Source organism: Gopherus flavomarginatus, chromosome 1, assembly GCF_025201925.1.
Source record: "Gopherus flavomarginatus isolate rGopFla2 chromosome 1, rGopFla2.mat.asm, whole genome shotgun sequence".
Lineage (NCBI taxonomy): Eukaryota > Metazoa > Chordata > Testudines > Testudinidae > Gopherus > Gopherus flavomarginatus.
The window spans coordinates 156638425-156659188 of NC_066617.1; the positions used below are offsets into that span (position 1 = coordinate 156638425).

General features: G+C 43.1%; 1 protein-coding gene across 6 annotated transcripts in view; it reads left to right on the forward strand.

The window, feature by feature from the left end:
- The window catches only part of SPAG17 (sperm associated antigen 17), a 328728-nt gene that overhangs the window by 262281 nt on the left and 45683 nt on the right, over positions 1–20764 (forward strand). For 3 of the 6 annotated variants that reach the window (XM_050921082.1, XM_050921091.1, XM_050921075.1), the window contains exons 36-43: positions 2047–2160; positions 5478–5523; positions 11622–11724; positions 12189–12242; positions 16574–16676; positions 17082–17199; positions 18502–18600; positions 19767–19918. In XM_050921082.1, the coding sequence (XP_050777039.1) occupies positions 2047–2160; positions 5478–5523; positions 11622–11724; positions 12189–12242; positions 16574–16676; positions 17082–17199; positions 18502–18600; positions 19767–19918 (789 nt within the window). Of the gene's footprint in view, positions 1–2046; positions 2161–5477; positions 5524–11621; positions 11725–12188; positions 12243–16573; positions 16677–17081; positions 17200–18501; positions 18601–19766; positions 19919–20764 lie in introns of those variants that run through there. The other 3 variants (XM_050921100.1, XM_050921107.1, XR_007769040.1) reach the window with 3 other exon arrangements.

A 20764-nucleotide genomic window follows, 5' to 3' on the forward strand; every position in this document is an offset into this window, starting at 1 on the left:
TTATGGGGAGAGGCTGAGCGAACTGGGATTGTTTAGTCTGCAGAAGAGAAGAATGAGGGGGGATTTGATAGCTGCTTTCAACTACCTGAAAGGGGGTTCCAAAGAGGATGGATCTAGACTGTTCTCAGTGGAACCTGATGACAGAACAAGGAATAATGGTCTCAAGTTGCAGTAGGGGAGGTTTAGGTTGGATATTAGGAAAAGCTTTTTCACTAGGAGGGTGGTGAAGCAGTGGAATGGGTTATCTAGGGAGGTGATGGAATCTCCTTCCTTAGAGATTTTTAAGGTCAGGCTTGACAAAGCCCTGGCTGGGATGATTTAGTTGGGAATTGGTCCTGCTTTGAGCAGGGGGTTGGACTAGATGACCTCCTGAGGTCCCTTCCAACCCTGATATTCTATGATTCTGTGATCCACTCTGCATCTTTAGTTTCCATGGGTCGTGTCACAGTTACCGGGGCTAACTGCACCTCTGACACCTTCTAGGTTCTCCAAGTGCAACCCCTCTCCATCTCAGGTCTCTAGTCATAACCTGTCTCTCAGGATGGAATCACGCGATTCTCCCACTCTCAGACTAGGCTCTGGGTTGCAGTCCCCTGTGTATCAATCCTGATTTACCTCAGCAGGTCTGATTTAAGTCCATACCCTCTAAGGCAGAGACAGTGGTAAGCAGTGACCAACCAGCTTCCTTAAAACAAAGTATTTTTTATTTAAAACAAGAGCATTTCAGAGAAAATATAAAACAGACTGTATGCCTATTTAGCTTGTTTCTAAGACTTATGAATCCCTAGTTCTGGGACGTCCCTACTTCTTTAGACTCCTTCCACAGAGGTTTTCACACTCTGTCAACCTGACTCCCTAGAAACTCCCTACTGACAAGTGGCAATGCCCCCTCGTCCCCATGAGAAGCACTTTTTGCTCTTTAGCGTTCTTCTGAGAATCAAGTTCCCAGGCTGGCAAAACAAGTTTGCATCTTCCTTGGAGATAGGATACTTGAAGCTAACAGGAAGTACCCTAATGTAGTCACTTGATTTTTATAGTACATTTGAAAAAAGGTCTTGCAATAGAGACACACTGACTGCTTACGTCTCTTACATTTTTGACACATCATTCTAGCAGGACTCAGTTTTACTCATTTGCATTACATACATATACTGATTTACATACTGGTCTTTTAGAAGGGGGCAAATTTTTAAACTTCTTATGCCAAATTCCCAGGTTAGGCCTTTGCATTTAAAAGATTATAAATTAGATCTGCAAATGGCCCTCAAAATAAGAAGGAACCCCTAGAAAGAAGCAGTGCAATTATGGACATTCGAGAGACCTTTGTAATGATTATATTAACCAGAAATGTAACTTTGTCCATGGAATACCCGGTTCTATGGGTATTCCAGGAATAAGTGACTTACAGTGATCAGTAGAGAAAGATAAAGACAGACAGAACTGATACCACTAATAGCCACTAATTCTTTGTGTGACTTCACAGACATGACGACATTTGTGGAGCAGTGCAGAGAACATGATCCTAAGTACAATTGCAAAGACAATGTTTCTCCTTAGAAAGTTGCCTCTGTAGATCCCACTGTCAGTCATGAGAAGGTAGATTGAAACTACTTACATTAGAAGAATGCTTCTTTTGTTATAGAATAATTTTTAAGCTAAAGACTTACTTGGTCAGAACCTAGCCAAGAGCTAGAGGAGAGGGCACAAGCTTTCTCTTCTCCTTCTCCATTTCTTTGGAATTCAAAGAAGTATGGAAGAATGCCTGTTCATGAATCCTTGCGTGTAGCTTGCCATCTGGATAGGGATGTGAGCCTAGCCCTACCTATGGTCCCTACTTTTCCATCTAACTGAGCTTGTAAGCATAAAGACTCATCTGACAAATAGAGCTCCACCATAGTTTCTTGACCCTGACAATGTGAATCCTCAGAGGCAATATATACCTCACTTACTGGTAAGTAAACTCTCCTTCATATGAATGTCCATTATGTTTACTTCTGTAAAACAAACAGTTGCATCTCCCATATCCTTTATTCACTGCTCCACTAGGAATACATAGATTACATCCTGAAGCAGGAAGATGAGTTGCAAGAGATGACCATTAAAGAACCAAGAACAGAGGAAGAGAAGGGTAATGCTGCTGACCTCCTCAAACTGGTTATGGTGAGAGAACTTCATTTCGAATTGTTTCTTTTCAATACCAATTATTGAAACTCAGGGTCTATTAACACCAGGAACAATATGGCATTGTCACTTCTGACAGCAACCATGCCAGGTGCTTGCCAGGCCTCTAAATTATATCATATCCATTCACAAAATAACAAACAAAATCTTAGAATGGAATGTAGCAGAACACCAGCTCTACTATAGTTCAGGCTGAGCAGAGCTTTCTGTTTAAAAGTTGACGCTTCTAAATGCTCTTAAAATCCACGTGCTTACTTAGGTTGTCTTGAAATTTTCTGTACTTCATGAGGGTGCTGGTTAGTACTGCTGGTTAGTAGTGTTAGTTGTCCACATCTGATGTCATTTGAGCAAAGGATTCTTGAGCAGAGCAGGGCAAAAATTTTCAGATGAAAAATGTAGGGTTGGTTGAGCTGAAACTATTTGTGAATTTGACATGAATTCACCAAATACTTTTGGCCAAAACACAAACATTTGGGGCTAGATTCACAAAACAGCAGCAATGGCCGCTGCTTATGATGATGGTGCCTGTTATATTTCTGGACCCTACTCCAATGAATATTTCATTATTTATATTTATAAAGTGGAGCAGTTTCAACAGGAGAGATTGAGAGCGCCACACCCAATCCTGACCTCTGAGCTGACACTGTCTGTTGTGATGGGATCCAATGACTGACTCCCATATGCTGCTTAGCTCCCTAAGCCTGGGTAGTGACTGGTCACTATCCTTAGTTCTGGGTGACTCAGGTGCACTACCAGGTGCAGTCTTCTATGACTGACACCAGTCTTAAGCAATGGGACCCTGCAGCTTGGACCCTGGAACCAGTGCCTCAGCCTTCCCAAGCCCCTCCCTGACCCACTCCTCAACTCCATTGGTTAGATACATTTCCTCCAGAGACTATCTGGCTGTGGGGGAGCTCTGGTTTGTAGTTAACCTTTTAGGGACAGTGTGGCAGTAATGCAAGGAAATGGAGGCTTAGCAAAGGAATTTCATATACACACACTTTGTTCTTAAAAAGCGCAAGAGAGTGAGAACTCTGTGGAAAACAACAAACTACTGAACACAGTCCCTCCGTGTCCTCACCACCTTGTGAATGCTGGGTTTCGTCTGAGTCCTTGAGGGGAGGCAAAGTCCCCTCCACTCTCTCCTTCAGGGTCTTCTCTTTCTGGCAATGGAATTGTTTCCTTAGCTTAGAAAAAGCATCTGCCTTTCAAAGCAGTTGCTGTCACCTCTGGGTGAGGTGGTCAAGCAGAGAAACTACAGTTCTCCCAGCTGTGTATTTAGACTGGAGGATTCCAGCCCCTTTCTCCCAGACACATGGGTTTCTATGAAGAGTGTTCTTTCTGAGTCAGTGGGTCTGTTACCACTGGGATAAAGCCTTTCAATTTTCATAGCCATTTCATTGCTCTGTCACATCTTCCAAAACATAGTTTCTGCTTTAGATGCCAGGTTCCTGCTACAGAAATACCCGTATGAAAGATTACATTCAAAAAAAGAAGTAGAAATGGCAACAGGCAATCACAAAACCAAAATGAAATTCCTACGTTGACACAGACATATCCCCAAACTGCCACAGAACATAAGTACAAATAAGTAAAACTCCTCACACAGCCAAATACGTCTCAACTCTCAAACATAGCATATTGTGGTGTTCCAGTCACTTGTCTTCCCCCATTGCCCTGGAGGAGCTTGCATCATATGCAGTCACTGTGGGTACAACTGGTGCAGTTTTTCCAGTGAGGAACATAGAGAACTGGCTGAGGCGGAGGATCTATTCAAGAGCGACCTGCTCCTCCAGATTCTGCTCAGAGCATGCTTATCTCAGAATCCTAGGGGAAAGACAGGGATGTCCTTTACTATGGGGCAAAGGAGCTAGTTGCCTCTCCCAACCTTGCTTTGCCCCTTCCCCCCAAGACTTTGCAAGATATAATATAATCACATATCCTGTTCTGTATGCTGACACAACTGTGCCACTCCTCCACAATTTTTCTAAAATGATGCATGTGGGGAAAGGCACAAGAGAGGGAAAGGAACTGTTAGTTTAGATCAAAAATAGGGCTTAAGGCTTCAGATTTTTGCAGCAGCCAATGGGATTTCACTAAATAGAACATCAGCATAAGCGTTGGCCTGCATCACATGAAAGAATACAACTTAGAAATATTCAGTGTAACAAAGAAGTGACATTCCTCCATCCAGATGTGGTAGTGATCACCATACTACATCCCAGGACACCAGGACTAGAGATCGTCAAGGAGGGGAGATGCATCTGAAGAAGTGAGGTTTTTTACCCACGAAATCTTATGCCCAAATAAATCTGTTAGTCTTTAAGGTTCCACCAGACTCCTTGTTGTTTTTTAAGGAGAGGGAGAGGGGTGCTTTGGCCACTTAAAGGAGCATAAAGACAGCACACTGCAATACGCATATGCATGAATACTCAAGCAGAACTGGCCCTCGTATTAGAAACAGTGTTGAAATAAACAATTGGGATTTTCAGTAGAATCCAACATAAGTGGAAAGTCTCAGGCAAAAAAAAATCCTTATATGATCCCAGCCTTAACATACCAGTTTGGAGTAATGGGTTGGTTGGGGGTGGAACTTGTGTTGTAATTTAATGCATAAATGGCAGAATATGATTAGAGTTCTATTATAATTTTCTTGTTTTTTAATAATCTACTCTGGAGAACTGTGCTGGAAAATGTGAGGGAGATTCCATGGGAGGTCCCACAGTACGCTGCAAATGAAGGGAGTGCCGCAGACTGGTTTTCAGTATGGATATGCTGTGCCATTGCAAGGTCAAATGGTGCAACAAACACATATATGCACCTCTGCAAAGCCACCCTTACCTAGTGGAAACAGACCATAAGGCAAATGCAGTCCTATCACTTTTAATTCTCTATACACTGCAAACTCATTAACAAATTCTGAAGCAAAGTATTCTGAGGAATTAACTCATCACACATGAGAATCAGATTAAATTCAGTTTCCATCAGTGACTCTCAGGTTTGTATACATTTAATCTGCTACTCTCTTGCTCACATTGCCAAGGTCCCTAGAGGTCCCATCTCATTTTCATGTGGCTGTGTCTACTGCATATCCCCCATTCCTTGACTCCCATTGCGCTGCACTTTAGAGATATTTTGTTTCCTAGCTCACATTTCCAGGCATGCTATGGGGAACCCATTTGTAACCTCAGATTGACAGAATGCTTGTTTGGGGATAAAAACTCTCTCAAAGGGTAGGTACTGTTGTGCAAGGTTTTGTTTGGTACATATCCATAATTATTCTGTCTTCATTGCAGTCTTTCCCTAACTTGGAGAAATCATCTGAAGATCTCAACACTAAAGGTAGGAACAAATAAAGCTCTGTATTTTAAATGCTCCAATTATTTTTAAACATTGGTGAAGTGATCCTTTTAAGTGCTATGCACATTAGTCTGTCTGCTCTGTTTTTTTTATCCCTTTTTTACTTCTAAAAAGAACAGAAGTACTTGTGGCACCTTAGAGACTAACAGCTTTATTTGAGCATAAGCTTTCATGGGCTAAAACCCACTTCATCAGAGGCATGCAGTGGAAAATACAGTAGGAAAATATATATACACAGAGGACATGAAAAAAATGGGTGTTGCCATACCTACTGTAACTGGGGTAATTAATTAAGGTGAGCTATTATCAGCAGAATTAAAAAAAACTCTTTTAGTGATAATCAGGATGGCCCATTTCCAACCATTGACAAGAAAGTGTGAGTAACAGTAGGAGGGGAAATTAGCATGGGAAAATAGTTTTACTTTGAGTAATGACCCATCCACTCCCAGTCTTTATTCAAGCCTATTTAAACTACACTAGACACCATTAAATTAGACTTGAATAAAGACTGGGAGTCTTTAAGGTGCCACAAGTACTCCTCATTCTTTTTGCTGATACTGACTAACACGGCTGCCACTCTGAAACCTTTTTTACTTCTGTAATTTATAGCCATTTTTGTGAAACTTAGGGAGATCTATAATTGGCAATCATTGTGGCAACAAAAGTGACATTCCTATCTACTGTCACTAATTAGTTTTAGTGATAATCCTCACAGGTCTACAAAAAAATTGAATTTAAATCAAAATGGTCAAGCCAGGATGTCTGAAACTAGGCATTTAAGTCCATACATAATTAAATGGCCTGATTTTCACAGATGATGAGCCTTTACAACTCCCAGTAACTTCAATAATTCAATATCTCTAAAAATCAGGTGACCTATTTAGTTGCCTAAATTTGGGCACCCACATTTATGACCTTATTTGGCCTACATTTATGGCGTCTCGATACATTTGCCAACCATTGACACAATCCTATGTAGTTAATTAGTATTATAAGATTATAAACATTCTAGCCAAGATTTTTAAAGATAGGTGCCTAAATTAGGCTTGTACTTCCATATTTATGCACCTAAAAAAAAAGCTGATTTCAAAGATGCAAGTTCATTAACTTTAGTGCAAATTACTAGGGGTGGGCTCCACAAAGGTACTTAGGCTCCTAATCTCGTTTTTAGGCACCCCTGTGATCCACAAAACTCCCGCTCAGCTGTAGATGCCTAAGTTTCTGCCTTTGAGCATGCACACTGCTGCCTCACTCTAGGCTTCTGGATGCCTAACTCCCACCTGAGCCCAAGAGCAAGGGTCTACACTATGAGATTATTCTGATTTTAGAGAAACCAGTTTTTGGAAACAGATTGTATAAAGTCGAGTGAACACGGCCACACTAAGCACATTAATTCGGCGGTGTGCATCCATGTACCAAGGCTAGCATCGAATTCCGGAGCGTTAAACTGTGGGTAGCTATCTCATAATTCCCGCAGTCTTCCCCACCCATTGGAATTCTGGGTTGAGATCCCAGTGTCTGATGGGGCAAAAAACATTGTCGCTGGTGGTTCTAGGTACAGCCTCACCCCTCCCTCCGTGAAAGCAACAGTAGATAACCGTTTTGCACTTTTTTTCCTGGGTGAACTGTGCAGATGCCATACCACAGCAAGCATGGAGCCCACTCAGCTTAAGACAGCAGTCATAAACATTGTAAACACCTCGCACATTATTGTGCAGTTTATGCTGAACCAGGACCTGCAAAACCAGGCTAGGAAGAGGCAGCTACAGCAGCGCAGTGACGAAAGTAATGAGGACATGGACACGGACACAGAATTCTCTCAAACCGCTGGCCCCAGCACTTTGGAGATCATGCTGTTAATGGGGCAGGTTCTAGCCATGGAATGCCGATTTTGGGCCCAGGAAACAAGCGCAGACTGGTGGGACCACATAGTGTTGCAGGTGTGGGACGATTCCCAGTGGCTGCGAAACTTTCGCATGTGTAAGGGCACTTTCATGGAACTTTGTGACTTGCTTTCACTTGCCCTGAAGTGCCAGAATACCAAGATGAGAGCAGCCCTCACAGTTGAGAAGAAAGTGGCGATAGCCCTCTGGAAGCTTGCAATGCCAGACAGCTACCGGTCAGTCGGGAATCAATTTGGAGTGGGCAAATCTACTGTGGGGGCTGCTGCGATGCAAGTAGCCAAAGCAATCACTGAGCTGCAGCTACGAAAGGTAGTGACTCTGGGAAATGGGCAGGTCATAGTGGATGGCTTTGCTGCAATGAGATTCCCTAACGGTGGTGGGGCGATAGATGGAACCCATATCCCTATCTTAGCACCAGAGCACCAGGGCAGCCAGTACATAAACAGCAAGGGGTACTTTTCAATGGTGCTGCAAGCACTGGTGGATCACAAGGGACGTTTCACCAACATCAACGTGGGATGGCCGGGAAGGGTTCATGACACTCGCATCTTCAGGAACACTACTCTGTTTAAACGGCTGCAGCAAGGGAATTATTTCCCCGACCAGAAAATTACAGATGGGGATGTTGAAATGCCTATAGTTATCCTTGGGGATCCAGCCTACCCCTTGATGCCATGGCTCATGAAGCCATACACAGGCAGCCTGGACAGTAGTCAGGAGCTGTTCAACTGCAGGCTGAGCAAGTGCAAAATGGTGGTAGAATGTGCATTTGGTCATTTAAAGGGGCGTTGGCGCATGTTACTGACTTGCTCAGATCTCAGCCCAACCAATATTCCCATTGTTATTGCTGCTTGCTGTGTGCTCCACAGTCTCTGTGAAAGTAAGGGGGAAACCTTTATGGCCGGGTGGGAGGCTGAGGCAAATTGCCTGGCTGCTGATTACGTGCAGCCAGACACCAGGGCGATTAGAAGAGCACACCAGGAAGCGCTGCGCATCAAAGAAGCTTTGGAAACCAGTTTCATGACTGGCCAGAGTACGGTGTGAAAGTTCTGTTTGTTTCTCCTTGATGAAAACCCGCCCCCTTGATTGACTCATTCCATGTAAGCCACCCACCCTCCCCCTTCGACCACAGCTTGCTTGCAAAGGAAATAAAGTCACTATCATTTAAAAATCATGTATTCTTTATTAATTGATTATGATTATAAAAAGAGGGAGAGAACTGACAAGGTAGCCTGGGTGGGGTTTGGGAGGAGGATAGGAGGGAAGGAAAAGGCCACTTTAAAAGTTCAAAATAATGACAGCCTTTTGCTTGGGCTGTCCACTGGGGTGGAATGGGCAGGTGCACGGAGCCTCCCTCCCCACATTCTTATACGTCTGGGTAAGGAGGCTATGGAACATAGTGAAGGGGAAGGGGGGTTATACAGGGGCTGTAGCGGCACTCTGTGATCCTACTACCATTCCTGAATCTCCACTAGATGCTGGAGCATGTCAGTTTGATCACGCAGCAGCCCCAGCGTTGCATCCCACCACCTCTCATCTCGAGCATCTCTCCTCTCCTCACGTTCGTCCCTCATGGCCTCACGTTCACTGGCAGCTTTCCTGTACTGGGATAGGGTGACCTTCCACTCATTCAGATGAGCTCTTTCATTGCGGGTCAATTCCATGATTTCCAAGAACATTTCGTCGCGCATCCTTTTTTTTTGCTGCCTTATCTGAGATAGCCTTCGGGACAGAGGAGGGAGGCTTGAAAAATTTGTAGCTGAGGGAGGGAGGGAGGGAAAAAAGAGAGAGAAGTATTTAAAAAGATACATTTTACAGAACAATGCTTATACTCTTTCATAGTGAACAACACTATTCACATTACATAGCACATATAATTTCAGTACAAGGTCACATTTTGCATCTTAATATTAAGTGCCTGCGACTTTGGTTTTAGAGATCACAGACGCAGATCTAGGCAACAGAATTTGGCTTGCATGCAGCCATGGTAAGCCATTGTCTTTCGGCTTCTGCAACCTTCATAAAATCAGTGCCCTCCTTTCCCACATACCAAGCAAAGCCCATTGAGTGCTGCAGTTTTCCTGTTAACGTGCAGCAGCAGAAACCAAACTAACCTCCCCTCCATCCAATTCTCTGGGATGATCGCTTTACCTCTCCCCCCACCGCATGGCTGGTATCAGGGAAGATCCCTGCTAGCCAAACGCGAAAAGCTCAGCGCCAATGCCCCCCAGCCCGGCTTGGCTAACTGCGGGGAGGATTTCTTTTCAGCCACAGGCAAACAGCCCAGTAGGAACGGCCACCTCTGAATGTCCCCTTAATTAAATTCCTGTATTTCAACCAGGTTACCATGAACGATATCACTCTCCTGAGGATAACACAGTGAGATAAAGAACGGATGTTGCTTGAATGCCAGCAAACACTGGGACCATACGCTGCCAGGCTTTGTCATGCAATGATACCAGATTATTTGCTACTAGCATGGCCTGGTCAAGTGTCCTACCATGGAGGATGGATTAAGGCTGCACTGCCCAGAAACCTTCTGGAAAGGCTTTTGGAGTACCTCCAGCAGAGCTTCATGGAGATGTCCTTAGAGGATTTCCACTCCTTTCCCAGACACATTAACAGACTTTTCCTGTAGCTGTACTGGCAGCTAATGCATCCCAAGTTCTCAGGTCAAATTAATCATTAAAAAACGCTTGCTTTTAAACCATGTTTTATATTTAAAAGGTACACTCACCAGATGTCCCTTCCATGGCTTCATGGTCTGGGATACTGCCTTGGGAGGTACTTCAGTCAGGCTGAGAAAAAGATCCTGCCTGCTGGGGAGAACAGAGTGCGGTGTGCTCTCCGCAAGCTTGTCGTCGTCCTCCGCCTCATCATCATCATCTTCCCCATCCACAGAATCCTCAGGCATGGCTGACATTACCCCCTCCTCAGAATCCACGGTCAGAGATGGGGTAGTGCTGGCGGCCCCCCATAGAATTGCATGCAGCTCTGCGTAAAAGCGGCATGTCCGCAGCTCTGCCCTAGACCTTCCATTTGCTTTTTTGGTTTTCTGGTAGACTTATCTGAGCTCCTTAACTTTCACGCGGTACTGTAGTGAGTCCCTATTGTGGCCTCTCTCCATCATGCCCTTGGAGTTTTTTCAAATGTTTTGGCATACCGATTTGAGTGCTACTCCCCTTGTCAGGGAGGAGTACAGATATTGATATTAAGAGCCCTTTATAGCAAAATAGGGCTTCATTATATGGACGGGTGCAGGCTTAATTCTGTTTAGCACTGCTAAATTCAAGATAAATTCGTAGTGTAGACCAGGCCCAATTCACAAACCATGAGAAGACAGGCATTCAGTCACCTAAATTGTATGAAGGGCTCACTTTGGTAGACATGCTCAGAGGCTGTCTAATTCCACAAAATGCCTGGAGGAGGAGGAGCTCCCTTATAACTTTTAACCTTTTTGCCTCCAGTTGCCCATTTGTGCAGGTTAGGTGTGCTCTGAGCACACCTACTAGAATGGGCCCTGCAGGCGAGACAGGCATTCCCCTGCCTTATTTGAGAATCCCTCCAGTATTTAGGTGTGAGTGAGGGCTTTGAGCGGCTAGTTATCTGTGGGGTTGAAGTTCGGAGTTGAAGTATTGCTAACCAGTCAGCCACTAGCTGAACATCAGCAACTTTTCCTGCTCACAGATATTTGATTTGTTTCTTTGAGGAACATATAAGCATTTAAAGTGATACACAGAAGGAATACATGTTTATTCTGTATCAGTGATCTTACCTCTGGAAAGATGAATTTCCTAACTGCTGATACTTGAACCTGGGATAAGGAAATCCATCTGAACTCTTTCTGCTTCTTACATCATAACCAGTGATAAAGATTCTATATTCAGGCCTGGCTGACAGTTTTCCAATGATGCATGACGCAGAAAAGAATCCAGCTCAATCTCCTGTTTAGGCAGATAAAACTGTTTGTGTGAGTAAAAGTAAGGAGATCTGACTCACAGGAATCAAATAAGTTAAGAGGAACCATTTTGAAACAGCAACTTTTAATTGGGTGACATAATGATACATTAAAGAAATATCTGCTGCTTCTTTTAACTATTCTTAATAAATGAACACTTTGCAGTGTTTAATACTGAATTTACGTCAGAAGTTAAATAATCTCCCTTTATCTTGCAGCTCAGATAGTTGAGTTATATGAGCAGGCTGTGGATTCTCAGCTCCAAAATCCACCAAGGAAGACAATGTCAAAGCAAACTGAAGACTACTGGCAGAGTTTCAGGTAGGACAGTCCAATAAAGTTACCATAAATCCTACATAGGATGGTGAGAAGCAGAAATGAGAGACAGTATGCTTTAGTGGTTAGCGCATGGGAGTGGAAAGGAAGAGTTCAAGCACTGTCTGACTCTCCCTATGAACACTTTGTCTCTGTCTCAGTTTCCCCTTCTGTAAAATGGGGCTAATAACGCTTACCTATCTCACAAGGGTGCTATGAAGATTTTTGAGTTTTTTAGCTGCACAGTGCTATAAAAGAGCAAAATGTAATTATTAACATGGTTGACCAATGAGTGTTGCAAACTATGCTTGTAATCAGTCCAGTTCAGAAGTCATCAGACACGTTAACCTAGCATGGCTTAATAAGAGAAATACTTTCTTACATTAGTTATTTTGTGAACCATTCACGCTTGTAAAATACTGTGCTATTTATCTTATTTTCATTATTTTTCTCCTTTCCCCCTCATGCAGCAAGGACAGATTAACCCAGATATCTCACTGGCAGACAAAAATAGAGCAGTCCAGGTAATGGTGTTATTAAGACTGAAAGTTAGGGCCTGATCCAAGACCCACTGAAGTCAGTGGAAAGACTCCTACTGCTTTCATTGGGCTTTGGATTGGGCCCTTAATGTGATACAGTAGAAAAACAATGCTATTGGAGCATTAGCGCTAATAGAAATGCTGAATGAATAGTTTGACTGCACTTCTGATACTTTTGCAAATGACAGATCAAAGCATAGGAATGGAGGGGCAGTATCTATTACAGACAATTTAGAACGGGTTAGGAGTTAGAAGATGTAGGTTCTATTCCTGGCTTCAGCACCAGTTAGGAAAGTAATTTAGGTCAGCATTTTCAAATTCTGGTTCTTAAATCTCCGTTAGAGACATTTAACAGAGATGGCCTGATTTCAGAGGTGATGAGCATCTGCTCAGTTCCCATGAAAATCAAGTCCTTTTGGTGCCAAATTTTAACATTTTGACGCTAAATCTCCCCATCCTCCATTTTCCTATTTGTAAAATATTTATTTCCCTCACACAGGGATTATAAGGAGTCTTTAATTAATGTTGATAAGTACATTAAGATCTTTAGATTAAAAGTGCTATGGAAGGGGAAAGTATAATAGGCTAAGCAGTAGTGAGAGCTATAATTCAGGCTGAAACCAGGGCCGGCTCTAGCAATTTCGCCGCCCCAAGCATGGCGGCACGCTGCCGGAGGCGCTCTGCCGCTCGCCGGTTCCGCGGCTCCAGTGGACCTCCCACAGGCGTTTCTGCGGACGGTCAGCTGGTCCTGCGGCTCCGGTGGACCTGGCGCAGGTGTTTCTAAGGAGGGTCCAATTGTCCGGCAGCTCCGGTGGAGCTGCTGCAGGCGTGTCTGCGGATGCTCCACTGGAGCCGTGGGACTAGCGGACCGTCCGCAGCCACGTCTGCGGCAGGTCCACCGGAGCCACCTGCCGCCCTCTCAGCAACCGGCAGAGCGCCCCCTGCGTCGTGCCGCCCCAAGCACGCGCTTGGCGCGCTGTGGCCTGGAGCCGGCCCTGGATGAAACTCAGCTTTAATTCTAACCCCCTTACTTCACTTCCACTTAAATTTAAAAAAAAAATTCCAGAAATGGTAAAATTCCAGAAAGTAAGATTTTTATGAATATGACAGAGTGCTGTATTTTATGGCGTTGTATAAAATGACTGTCCAAATCCAAATAATGAAAAAATCTACATTAAATTAATGTCAAGTATGAAAACTTAAAGTATGAATGGGAAACACAAAAGTGAAGGTTCTCTCACAGGAACATGCATGCACCCACAATGAACATAAATAACATTGAGGATTACTGTCTTGATGTACAGAAGAATATACAGTGTGGATAAAATAGTCTTGTGATGAGAAACTTGTGCTTTTCCTAATTTGTTCTTGTGAAAGACTGAAAATAGTAGTTGAGCCAGGATCTCCTGCATGGCATCAGAGCTAAGCAACGCTATTGACTTTGTAACTGACTCATTTGAAATCATAAAATGCTTTAATTCCAGACTGAAGTTGGATTGCCTTAGTGCCACATGATGGCAACCCTTTATCTCTCATTATATACTATGTAAAAAGTAACTTAAAATGAAGCTTGGTAGAATACGGTTTTTATTTTTTATAATTGCAACAGATCATATCAATGTTCATTATTAGGATTTTTTAAATTTTTTATTGATTTAAATTTTCTCAGTTACGCAAAATTATGGTGTATAAACATTTTTTTTTATTTATCAAGCAAAATTTTCACAGTTGCAGGAAATTATGGGGTCAGCAGACAGTAGGGTATCAGACAATAAATCTCTAATACAGTAGATATTAAGTTTCAAAAAGTTAAAACTTTATAAACTGATAAAACACAAATTGTCAGCATCGCCTGTCAAAATATACAAAGTAAATAACCTTAAATAAATGCTAATACATTCACAAGCAGCATTTTTCTTACTTTGCCTATCTGCAAAGTTCAGTTATTATTGATGGAAATATTTTTGTCAGTTTGTCTACATACAGTAAAATTCACGTTTACAAATATTTACCAATAAAAATCTAAATTACTTAAAATCAACTCTTCTTAAAATGGATGTATTATGGCATCTGGCACTAAAAACCTGGGATGAAATTCTGACTCCATTAAAGTTAATGACAAAACTCATTCACTTCAAAGTAGCCAGGGTTTCTTGCCTAAATTTTCTACTCATTTGCAATCAGGAGGAGTAACTCCCTTGAACTCGATGAAATTACAGTGGTATAAAGCTGGTTTCAATGACTGGAAATCATGCCCAAAATGTATGAGAGCTGTGTTGGCTTAACAATGATTAAGACAGCATTTTGCTAAACCTTCTCATCTTCATGAGTTCAAATAGCTCTATCTGGATGTCTGCAGAGCCATCAGTTTTGTCTTGAGTAGGACAAAGCCCTTCAGGCAGTCAAATGTTGTGTTCATCTTCTATTCTGGCAAGAGCAAGGTCTCAACGCATCTAAAATGACCATCTTCAGGTGATTGTATACAGTGTTATTTTATCCGTGTTGTTGGCCCCAGAATATTAGAGAGACAAAGTGGGTGAGGTAATAGCTTTTGTTGGACCAATTTCTATTGGTGAAAGAAACTAACTTTCAGGTTTATATAAAGCTCTTCTTCAGGTGTGGGAAATGTATTCTGAGGGTATGTCTACACTGCAATTAAAAACCTGTGTCTGGCCTGTGCCAGGTGAGTCGGGCTAAGGGGCTGTTTAATTGTGGTGTAAACAATCAGGCTCGGACTGGAGCCTGGGCTCTAGAACCCTGTGAGCGGGAGGGTCCCAGAGCTTGGGCTGTAGCCTGAGCCTGAACATTTACACCACAATTAAACAGCCCCTTAGCCCAAGTCAGCTGGCATGGGCCAGACACAGGTGTCTAACTGCAGTGTAGACATATGCTGAGTGTCACAGCTAAATATAAAATGGAACAGATTGTTTAGCATGTGTAGTTAACATATATTTCAAGGGACCATTCAAGGTGAAGTGACCTGTTAACGCCTCTCCAGTCATAGTGGAGAAAGGAAAAAGCTTGGGGGCAGAGAGACAAGGGAGGGGGGTGGATGGGTTATAGATTGTTGTAATAAGCCATAAATCCAATGTCTCTCTTCAATCCATGATTTAGTATCTAGCAAAGTTACAAATTTAAGCTCCTGGGCTTGTCTTTTGGAGGTGTTGGGCAGGTTTCCTTTGAGGATGAGAACTGAGAGGTCAGATACAAAGTGATCACTTTGTGAAAAGTGTTCACCCACAAGCGATAGTTTTGGGGGTTTTTTGTCTTTGATCATTTTCCTGTGTAAATTCATTCAAGAGTGTAGTGATTACCTGATTTCAGTTGTTATTGGGGCATTTAGTGTACTGGATGAGGTCCTATAAAGGATATTACCTAACCCACCTTATCTTCAGAGGAGTCAAATCTCTTGATTTGAAAGCTGGAAAGACACCTTGAAGTCTCAGCACACATTCACCAAGGAGTGCATCTAAATCTAGGGCAGGAAGAATTAGAGCATGTTTTGAAGAGATCTGCAGAGCAGCCCCCGGCAATCTCTACATATTTTGATCAGATACTTCAAGTAGATCAGCTTCTGATGAAGATGTTGTCTTTGGATGCCAGATCTTTTAGTCTCTCATTCTTCCTTGGTCCATCTCCTCCTTTCATTGTGTTCTTCCCCATCTCTTTTTCTGGTTGGATTACTTGCTTTCTCTGGTCAGTCAGTCTCCAAACTTGAGAATTCTCTTGGTGTGTGTGAATACATAATTTGCATTTACTGCCCATGTGCTTTCTCAAAGTAGAGAGATTGTCTAAGCTGGAACTTGTTCCACCCTTGTATGGGTGCAGTTTTCTACAGTTTAAAGCTTTGGAAGTATCTCAACTGGGGCTGTGATGCAGCTCCGGGATTCATCTAGGCAGAGCTGAAAGTCTGAGCTGCTTCTGGTGCTTTCTGGATGTGGTTAACTCATCAATCTCCGGTCTAGAGGATTCCTCTGGTTTGCAGAAATGTATTTACAGTAAATTCATATTATTGTCTGCTGATTTCTGTGGGAACAGGATTGGGCTGTTAGTAATTAGAGTACGTGTAATGAGGAGATAGTGCGTGTACATGAAGGCAACAGATCAGCCACCATTCATACAAACTTCAAATTGCTGTCTAGATCTCAGATCTGTAGCATGGGGCTCAGCAGCTGATACCTCTGCTTCTTGGCAATTTGGTAACTTGAAGAAAAAGTCAGTGAATTATAAGAGTGACATTAGTAGATTTGGTTAGCAAAAAAAATGTCAGGGGCAACACTTGTAATATCTTCTTCTTTCTTTTCCTTACTATGTAGGCAGGAACTTGATGAAGGAAGGAAGTGCCTAATAGGAATAAGAAACAGAATAATTCCACCCTATTTTGAATCTGAACTCGGCAAGGAATTTCTCCTGAAAAAGGTGATCGAGCTCAGAGAAGCTGAATGAGATGGTATTAGTGCAAAGAATCTCTGTCTCAGTCCTACAAAGCATCTTAGATTATTTTTTATAATCTTAGTTATCATCTTGTAGAAGGCACTTTTGAATGACTGGACACAGTTAGCATTAATGGATGTTATGAACATGTGTCAAGTGAAGACCATACCTTTATAATCTTGCTTGATAAGTAGGCTGAAGTGCTTTTTTATAATGTATATAAAAGGTAGTGTATTCTAGAATACAGCTATATTTATTTTATACTGTCAGTTTAATTGTTACCGGTTTAGTTCTGCTTATTTGTTTTCTTTATGTCCTCTTTCATAGTGGCTATATATATATATATATGGTTAGGAGACATGAGCACTTCTTGTCATTTTTATTTAAAAGTTCCCTGATGTGGATTCACTTTCTAAAGAACTTCCTCCATTTCCAAAGAAAGAGAGAGAGAAGCCGTCTGTGGAGACAGTCACAGAATTTCTTAGGAGTACGTCTGAGCTCAGTGCAGGTAACATTTCAATATGGAGCAACATTCTCCATTGGCTTGTTGAGTTGCATCATACTCCTATTGTATTTAAATCCACGAGGGCCTTGGGGCAGTTACAGTTTCTGCAAAGGACTGAAAAAGAAGTCTCCATCAGTTTCTGATACCAACTAGCTGAATGAGTTGAACAATGAGTATGGAATAATTTATTCCAGTGTGGATGCTACAAATAATACCTGAAAGGATTTTCAGTTCTGAACCTTATCATTCAACACCACATCTCCCATATCTGCTTGACACTTGAACTGCTAGGGAACATTATAAGACTGGTTTGTGAGATACATTTAGGGGTCTTTGCAGACATAAAAGAACTGGAAAAACTGTGGGGTCTGGGTGCAAAAATGAAAAGCTAAGGGTTATCAGATGGCATTAGAAACTGGGAGGAAGTGAAACAGCAACCGGGCAAACTTAACTAGAGGCAAGAGTGAGCAGGAATGGATAAGAAAGCAATGAAGGAGTGAAGGCTGGGGAAAGGGTGGATGAGTGTTGAGAAGGAGCTGGGAGACAGGGAGGATCTTGAAGTGAAGTGGGAGGAAGGGGTAAGGTGGAGTAGCAGTTTGGAGACCAGGGATGAAAGAAGGGGTAGGTAGCATAGGAATTTGAGTGATGTTGGGTGGAGACAACTTGGAGGACGCGCACACAGGTAGCACTGAGCAGTATGAGAGCAGCAGAGAACAAAGGAGGGGTGGGCAGTGAACAAAGCATCTTAAGCAGCTTGGATTTGAGAGGTTTACAGCACTGACAGGAGTACTTTGATCCTTTGTTTAGAGAGCAGCCCTCGCAAGCACTGAACTGGTACATCAGGATGAAAGCCATTATGCTGTACTGTTCATCACACAGCAAAGAACACATCATCAGAACAATCTTCCATGGGTCCCTCTCAGAACCCTGATCATTCTCATATTTCCCCATTTTGCACTCCCGCAAGCCGCCTATATTGCAGCTATCTGGAGAACTGGACTGGATTGCTTGGCAGAGTTTCTCAGCTCACGTCTGAATCAGCTATTCTGCTGCAAAGCGTTACAAAGCTCTCCTGGATATGACTCACCACGCTCCCTGTGCAGCATTTCCACTCCCTGCTGCCCCATGGAGCAACTTGCTGGTGGCTGCATTCACATGGCAACCCACAGCACTCATTACTAGGCCTGGCAGTACTTCAAAGAGTCTGTGGCCTCCCTAATTGAGATGCTTAATACTCTCTGTATAGAAATGTAGTATGTTGATATAACTGGCATTTTGTCAATATGCTCATCTGTTTTTCTGCAGAATCTACAGGTCTGTTTGTCCCAACCAGTGATTCCCCACTCTCACTGAATCCTCAGACACACAGTCCTTCAGCACAGACTGAAGTTTCCAACAGAGCAGGTAAAGGAGCATTCCAGTTTGGCATCTAGGTACAGGTATAGGTTGAAGACTAGTGGAGAGGGGAATAGGAGCTGCTGTGGTACATTAACACTTCAGGGAAAATAATGGGAGGGATTCTCTCCTCTGCTATGGCCCTAGAAAATGGCTGCAGCAACATAAAAGAGCCATTAGGGCTGTAGACTTGGTCACAGAAGACTTCCCCCAGCACATGCTTTGCACAAGGTAACTTACTCTGCCCTACAAGGCCCCCAGCCCAAGATCTGCCATAGGGGTCTTGCTGGGGACAGGGGCAAGAGCAGGAATGGTGTGGTGAGGGCAGAAGGGGTGAGACCTCAGTGCATAGCACTGCTAGGATTCCAGGCAAAGCTGCTGCAATAACTTAGACAATGCTGTAGAACTGCCTATGTTGTTCTGGGGGCTACACTGACTCTCACCACAGACCAGCATCAGCAGGGTTTAAAGGGGAGCTAAATCCACCTTGATCCCATATCCCTGGGCTGTAAGTTTTGTTCTGTGCCTCTGAAACCTTGTCTACAACTTAAAAGTTTTACTGATAAAGCTATAGTGCTGTGTATAAATAAATAGTCATTGGGCCAGAGAAAGAGTGTGAGAATGGCTGTAGACCAATGCTTACGATCCTCCCCTCTTATATGGGAGATCCAAGTTCAACTGCCCTAAGCCCTGAAGCCAATGCTGAACCTCCCAAGTCTCCCCAGCTGCTTATGCAGATTCCCCCAGAGTTAAAGGCCACATGACCTGTAAAGCAAGGAACAGAGGCTTTGCACCAGATATTCTTAACTATAGTAACTTACTCTTAAAGCTTGCAAGAGTCAAAATGCAAACACAAGTTGTTGTGCTAGCAAGAGTATTATCTATTTTTTTCTCCTCGATATTTCTAAATAGAAAAGTCAGTAGGACTAAGACAGAAATCCCTTTTCTCTCCAGTGACCCTAGGATATTTGTTTCCTGTTAGTAGATTTTAAAAAGGGCCTTCCCACTCTTACATTGCTCTATTAAATAAAAATACTGAGCCTGATCTTACAGACATTATGCAGACCAAACTCCTATGGAAATTAGTAGGAGTTCTGTTTGCACAAGAACTGCAGAATTGGGCTCCCTTTGTGCAAAAGTCAACGTCACTCTTTGAAATCTTGACTTCTGAACAGAAGTGGGAATGGCTGTGTGCACATCTGGGATACCCTTCCGGTCTCACACCCGGAGCTTGCTGGTGGATGCTGCGGGGCAGCCAAGAAAAGAGAAGGTGAAATTACCATTATCAGTCCAGGGGTGCAAGCCAGAATCTGTACCCAATAAAAAGGTAAAATAAGATTTTCATGGCTAATGTTAATCTCCCTTTGCACAACTCTTTTGCACACCATTGTTAAGTCATTCTGCAACAGCACTGGTCACTTTTTGGAATTTCTCTTTACTGAAGCAATAGCACTTGCAATTTATCTGGGGCTGACTGTCCCAGAAACAACTTCTCCCTCAATTATTAGGCCACAAACATGGGTGCCTAAAGTTAAGCACCTAGGTCCATATTTAGGCACCTAAAAGTACCCTGATTTTCAGGAGTGCTGAGTGTCCCCAATTCCCACTGAGTTGAATGGCTCAATACCTCTGAAAATAGGGCCACTTTTATCTAAATTCCTAAATATGGATATAGGTGGCCTTCTTTACTTTAGGATCCCAAATTTGAAAATGTTGGCCTTGGTCTTTAACAGTCTTAGCTACCCAATCATTTGCATTTAGCCATTTGCTTTTCCTTTCTCTTTCTCCCCCTTAAAAGTACAGTAAGACCTCACTTAAAGTCATCCTGGTTAATGTTGTTTCATTGTTACCTTGCTTACCTATTAGGGAACAAACTTGTTTAAAGTTGCACAACGCTCCCTTATAACGTCACTTGGCAGCTGCCTGCTTTGTCCACTGTTTGCAAGATTCTCTGGAAGAGCAGCCCCTCCTAGTGGGCATTAGAACTGGGGGGACCAGCACCGCCCTCCCCAGCAGCTCCCCTAAATTCCCTGTAAGGCATGTGGCTTGGTAGCTGCCCAGCAGCAGTTCAGCTGTCCCTCTCCGCACTGCCATGCTGCTCCTGCCCTGCCATCTGCCTTGGAACTGCACCCGGGAGCTTCCTGCTTGCTGGGGGATGGGGGGAGAGGGGTAC